This window comes from Chelonia mydas, chromosome 4 (genome assembly GCF_015237465.2).
Source record: "Chelonia mydas isolate rCheMyd1 chromosome 4, rCheMyd1.pri.v2, whole genome shotgun sequence".
NCBI lineage: Eukaryota > Metazoa > Chordata > Testudines > Cheloniidae > Chelonia > Chelonia mydas.
In genome coordinates this window covers 45,084,123-45,091,162 of record NC_057852.1, presented here as the reverse complement: position 1 = coordinate 45,091,162, position 7,040 = coordinate 45,084,123, and the positions used below count along the sequence as shown (strand labels likewise).

Here is a 7,040-nt window from a genome sequence, read left to right as displayed (position 1 = left end):
GCTACTGTTTTATATTTTCAGCTGCACAAAATTGGTTTCATTACATCTTTTTAGACTCTTGGATGTATTACAAACACTGTTAAAGTGAATCCTTCAATGTTCTAATCAGCATCAATCCTGGGAATAGCTATTCCCATTACGCAAGGGAAGAAAGGGGGGGGGAACTTGAGTACAGCCTGAGTTGGTTGCAGAAAGGTTCACTATTTAAAAAAAAAAAAGTCTCAGGGGGGCTTGATTACGGTTCAAGTAGCAGGTTTATATGTATTTATTATAAATTATACACAACCTCAACAATCTGAGTTGCCATTCAAAAATAAATTTAAGTATTTGTCAATTTGCACATGATCTATCACTAATATAAAGATGTAATTTACATACATAGTAAATTTTTTCCCTACTTTAACACTGCTGTAAGTCTATTCAAGTTTCACACATTCCTGCTGCCTTCTGAAAATGTGTTTAGAACACAAACAAATAGGCAACATCCAATGACTATTACCTTGTCATGAACCACAGTTAACTATAACTTTTCAGCACTTTTAATATGGGTGGCTGGTTGTATTTAGTTCAAACTTCATTTTCAATTTAAAATGAATTCTTCAAATCATAACATTGCAGTGGTTTCTGCAATGCAATGGTAGATGTTTGAGACAAAAAATCCCTGCTTTTTTTGGGTTAATGGTTATGTGAGGTCAATAGAACTGTAGCAACAAAACTCGAGCAAGTAGAAAATATTCATGAGGTGGCGTATTTCAGATTATCACATGTAACTATAAAGGAATTATGCTAGTTATTTTACTCATTTATGTAACTGTTGGATTGTTGGACACTGTTGACCAGATCACCAGAATTTTTCTTAAAGTATTCACTGAAAAACAAACATTAAATATTCTTTACTATTTACTTTACTATTCTTCTAAAGCATATAAGATTTATATTTGCACTCCAGCTGTTTTGTAGTCACAAATGAAAAAAGTATAATGAAAAATAACCTTTAACTGAAAAGTCTTGAATAGTCAACGTTTCACCCCTCTTGTAACAGGATTTTTTTATTCCCATATTCTGTAACAAGTTTTCTGTTTTCAGGGGGTTTTTTTTAGAACCACTGTTTTGATGCATAGCTTTTTAGAAAGTTTACTGTACTAAGAAAAAGATACTAAAAATACAACTAGCAAGATTTCTCTCTCGGTTAAGGGATATTAAGCAGTAGAATAGTGTAAGAAAACTTGCCAGGCACTATCACTACCTGTAACTAAACTGGGACTTCAATTTAAAGGGCTGTTAATCTAGTGCCTTTCAAGCAGGGAATTCTCTTACCATTGTCTGAGTCCATCTGTTAAATGGGGAGGGGAAGAGGTAAAAAGTAAAGATAATTGTGAATAGGGGTCTAAGGCTCTGACATAGGAAATGAAAGTTAAAGCCTAAACCCAGGAAAGGTGGGATACCTTAAAATTGAAGGAAAAAGGTACATATAGGAAGGTGTCAGAGATGCATAACACACAATGCAAAGCCTACACATAATAAAGCAAAGCAGGTATAAGTGAGAAAAGTGGTGCTTAATTTCCTCCAAGATGGAAATTCAATTGAATAATCAGTGGTGGTTTTTTTTGGAGCTAGAAGTCCTGCTGAAGGATGGAGGTCATAGCTATCCTGGCTGCTACGAATGAAATTAGAACAATGTCCTGTAAGATCTGCTGCCTTCTCTGAAGCAGATCAACAAACTTGCTCCCACAACTGTAACCTAGACATTTTAGACATTTACAGTTCAAGGTTGATCTGTGAAGAAATTGGAGCAGAGTACAGATTGTAAAGCCAGGGTGACAGGAAAGAATTTTGTGATCAAAAGGGGAGGGTCTTTTTGAGGGAAGAGCAGGAGTGGGGCCTGGGTAAGACCATGCAGTTAGTCCAACTCAGGAAAAAAGGACCCTGCTCAGTGATTTCCATTCAACAACAGGGGGGAGAAAGGATATCAAAAATATGCAATATTTGAGTCTTGTTCAGAGCTGAATACTTAGATATGGAGTGCTCTAAAACACTGAAAGAAATACAGGGAAGTGTTCAACTTTTTCAGCCTATGTTAAATAAATTGACTATAGCGGAAACCATTGGACCATCGTTTGAAAAAGTAACAGCTAAAGCCACAGGTTGATGGCTAGACTAACAACCTCCTTTCACTCTGAAGTATCAAACCACCCCTCACTGCATATGTAAGTTGTAACAGGCACTCGTGCTGTGGAGTTCCAACTCTGTTATGATACACCTCAGCTTCACCTTTGTAGGCTGTGTAACAGTGACCTAAGTTACCCTCAGTCACTGGTACTTCAAAGGAGGTGTAAAGTGTTGCCACAGCTGCCGTATGCTTAAGTTTCCTGCTGTAAATTTCAGGTATGTACAGAAGCACAATGCTTTAACTATCAAATAGAGAATTCAGAGATTGGAAGAAAGGAAAGCCTCTTTAATCCCATTCAGCAACTTGTGTGGGTGCCAGACCAAAATGACCAAGGTAGTCAAAGGGTTAATAACGGACAAAGGAAGAGGGCAGTAGAATCAGTTTGTTTAATCAGAAGTTGGGAAACTAATTCTAAAATTGTTTTTTCAGTCCATTTGTTTATAATCTAAGATTCCTGTATAATGAACCAATGGACATATTTGATTGTGAAGCAGAGCTTAAAAAGAAGAGCCTCTTGCTAGTGCATTTCAAAAACTGATGCAAATCTAGATTAAGAAAGCCAGTAAGATACAAAAAGTTTTGAACTAAAGTCAATTAGTTGTTTTCATGACTCCATAATAAACTGTAAACCAAAGCTCTTGGTTTTTTTGATCAATCTAATGAAAAGCCACACATTCTGCCTTCTACAATGTTCGCTCTGTAGTTCTGTTTACCAGTATGTTTATGTAAAGTTTTATTTTTCAGTATTTTAAGCTATTGTATGGAATTAAGCTAATAAACTTTAATCAAGATCGTTTTTGAAAGCCATTCTCTGATCACTTTTTTGATACATCCATAAAACAGACTCCCACTGGATCTAGAAAGTCCATGCCATTTTTACAGGCACTGCTGCATCTGCCTCTTCCCTTGCAGGAAAAAAACTTAAGTGGTCTTCTAAAACAGATCAGATGTGTGAACTGCTATAAAAAAAATCGAGGTTAAGATACCAGCATTTAAGTTCTAGCCATCTCCTTCTTTCATTGCATAAACATAAGGCCAGGACAGTCTAAATACACTATTGCTAGAGTACTGTGCACTCAAAGTGTATCATTCTAATGGTGTGTCACATTGCCTACGATGATAGCTTGTTCTTAGGGCTGGCAAGTGTGCCAATATAAATGATTCTGAAAAAGTGTGGCCATTTTTATTACTAGCAGTTATTCTATGGATCTCAAGGAGTCCTTTCAAAATTTGTGCTAGGGTAAGATTTCCTGCTAGAATATCAGTAATATCCACAATACACTTTTGAAGCTTTCAAAGTTAGAGACTACAAGTTTTAACCCAAGACTGTCAGAAGGGTGAACTTTAACTCCTGGTAACCAACTGCTACTCATGGAATAAATCTAGAAGTTGTACCAGTGTTGACAGACTTTTGGATAATATCCTTATTTTCTGCAGACCATTACCATCATAAACCTAGAAAAGACTGAGGGAGAGCACAGGTAAGTAGCAGAAAGTGTTTAGAATACTCTACATAATTGTTATATGAACCTTGTCAATTTAAGATCATTTTGTACAACCCTTCAAATATTTATTGTCCTTACATTTATACTTTATATATAAAGTGCCTCTTTCTTATGCTTTTGATGTTATAGAAACTTTTATAATCAATCTGGAAACCATACAAACATTTTTATGGCTTTTTATTTTTGCTACTTTGTCTCAAGGCCTCTAACAGGTATTTTTCCTCAGTGAACTTTTACCTCTAGTTAATTTCCTTATATTCAAAAATTGACATTCTAGCAGATTGTGACATATTATTGGAATACCAGTCAGTACTGCTGAAGTAAGGCCATGCCAGATACAACTGGGATGTAAGATGCAAAGCTGAACTATGTTGTCATACATTTGTTAACTTAGGAAGTACTGTAGCTGGGGGGGAGGAGGGGGAAAATGACAACCAACTGTGTGAACATTAGGAAGTGTGGAAAAACTACTTTAAATCCTATTTCAGAAGGACAGTTAGAATTTAAATAAGGTCAATTTTTTTCATCTTGGGGGAATTAAGATTTTGCAATGAAGGTCTGAATTTTTGAAATCTTAAAGACAAAAATGGTAAAATCTATTCCCCTTCAGTAAAATATATGTAAAGTTTCACTTTACATGTGAGTCATTCTACATCTTTAATGTAGAAAACCTAAATGTCTCTTAAAAACAAAAGGTTAACTAGTTAGCTTCAGCCTTTTGTATTACATCAACATTTTTATTATTGCTGTGACTTACAGCAGTACATCTTTATGTAATTTGTTAAACTTGTTTTGAGGGTGAAGATAGTATTTATCTTCTGTTGGATAGTTTGTCAAGACCATATGAACTATCAAATCCTACAAAAGACAGACAGTTCCCCTGAAAGAACTGCAGTCAAAATGCAGTCTGGGGTACTGTCTTCCCCTTTTGTGTGTTACTCCTTAATATACCAGTGGAATGTGTAAGCACTTGTCAGGCTTTCAACTCTCTCTTTTAGGGCATTCATTTACATCTTTGCTTAGAGTCAAGCTACAGCAGTAACAAGCTTAACCCAGAATAAAGACACTGAAGAACTTACTTTTGGAATGTGTGATCAAAAACAGTGGGACGAGATGGCAAAGTAGTTTAAATGTACTATTTGGAGCTGGACTTGATCACAGGCAGTTAACATTTTTATGGCCTCATCTCAGTCTCTGGTAGGGATTTTTTTTCTAGCAAGTGCTACAACACCTGCACTTTCCTGAGTGTCAACACTGCATATGACAGTGACCATCTAATCATGTCAGAATTTACCTCAGGAAAATTTAGGGAAAGGATTCACCAAAGATTGATTCAAAACACATTACTACTCCCATTTCAAATTAAACTGTTTCCTAGGTTAATGTAAAAGATTAGAGGTTTTTCCCTCTAGCCCATTAGCTCGACAAGACAACATTTGAAAGCAAGTCATGACTGCTCTTTGCATGTCTTCCTCATTATTATGGAGTATTTTGATAGTGGTGCCATTTTTTTAAATTATAAGATCTCCAACTTATATTGGACAAGGCTGTAGATTTTTACTAGTTAAATTCACATAGGTTGATCTCAGTTTAATATATATTTGAAATAAACTTGGTTTCTCAACACTTCTAAATCTGCTTGGATTTGTCAGGAATGATACATCTCCTACACATAATTCATGTACTTGTTGCCTATTAACATCCCTCATCATAAAGATCATTTGCAAATTATAGTGTAAATAATCCCTTCTGCTTTCATTTCAAATTTTCAGTAATGTAAAGGATTTAAATCCACACCTCAAAATTATGCTAAAAGCCAGTTTAGGAAGCAATATTAGGGTTTGGGGTTTTGTTTTGTTTTTTTTAAAACCATTTCTCCTGTAAGGGTGTATAAGATGGGCTGTTTGAGGAAAAACATGTATTGGCTTTAATTGATAGGAAATCTAGCCAATAAAACCAGAAGTAACAAGTACCAAAAAAAAAATAGAATTGGCAAGGACTAACTTTGCGTTCTACTGTAACTCTAGTATCAGTCTACCATGAGCACAGGTACATATGGTGCAAGTGTATGAAGAGGCCAACCAAGAATATTATTTTGAACAAATGACACAGCCAATTTACCAGTATTATTTTATAATTATTTGTTCTTAATTCTCAAATTAAGAAAATTCTCTCTAAGCTTGTATGTTTTATATGAAAAAATATAAAGACCATACAGTTCTCATCAACAAGATGGACTAGTATACTAGCTAACCTATATTTAAATAACAGTACAATAACTAGAAAAAAGGTCAGTGCTTCAAGTGGCAATATTTACACCACTTCAATTCCAATATTTTTCCAAAATAAAGATGCAATTAAATCTACACTTGAGCATCAGTAGTGCAATACAGTGTCCTTTTCTGAATAAAGGAACTGAGGTTTATCCACAATAAAAGCTTTAAATAAGGTAGATTGTTGCTATTTATATATCAATTCTGTATGTTTGATATAAAATATATTGGGAAAGCTTAAACTGACTTTTACAATCTATATTCGGCTAAAGCTCCACATAAGCAGCATCAATGGAAATGAACACTGGAGGGCACTCAATATAAAACACGCTCAAAACTACTGCAAAGAACAGAAAGTTAGCTAAGAATAACTGAACATCTGTAGTGGTGTCAGACATAAAAGAAGAATGGACCCTGTAGTTACTTGCACTATTTTAATTAAGTGGAAAGAAATATGTAAAATTTAGTCCACTTCCATTTCTCCAGATGGTTTGGTCTGCTGAGAATTGTCCTTTGCTGGATCTGGTTTTGCTTCAGCACCACTCTGTCCATTCACTGGTCCGTTGTGTTCACCATTGGCTTTTGTCTGAGCTTCACTTGGGGGCTCCATCCTTGGCTTAGGCTTGTAAATAACAGGGTTACAGAAACTATCCAATTCCTAATTATATTAGAATTGAAAAAATAGTATGTTTATTTAGTGGTGCAACAAGCATTTAAAAACTTGTACTAAGGAATACATTTGAGAAGTTCCCATTTATCTAGCACAACAGAATTGAGAGGGGTCTTTATTTCACATTTTCCATGGAATCTGATTTTATTTTAGAATTTAAAGTGTGAAAAGCCTGCATGGATGGATGTTCTCTCTAATTCTAGTTAGCTGAAAAGCTTTGAAATTGTTTGTTGGTAAAGCTGGCAATTTTATATAAAGCTTGATGCAGTAAAATAATACCAACTACTTAAGCTGTAAAGCAAATAGTCACTGAGAAATATTTAATCCCATATCACTAAGAGTAGGATTGATTAAGACACTAAATAAAGATACTGCCCCTCCCATTCATGTCTCTAGTGGAAAAACCCCTGGAGACTTACTAT

At 35.1% G+C, this 7,040-nt stretch overlaps 1 protein-coding gene across 1 annotated transcript in view; it reads right to left on the bottom strand.

Annotated features, from left to right (window-relative positions):
- Nucleotides 1-675: 675 nt before the first annotated feature.
- The window catches only part of HSPA4L (heat shock protein family A (Hsp70) member 4 like), a 61,446-nt gene continuing 55,081 nt past the window's right edge, over nucleotides 676-7,040 (bottom strand). The window contains exon 19 of the mRNA XM_037897175.2: nucleotides 676-6,606. Within this exon, the coding sequence (XP_037753103.1) occupies nucleotides 6,412-6,606 (195 nt within the window). The 3' untranslated portion in view covers nucleotides 676-6,411. The remainder of the gene's footprint in view (nucleotides 6,607-7,040) is intronic.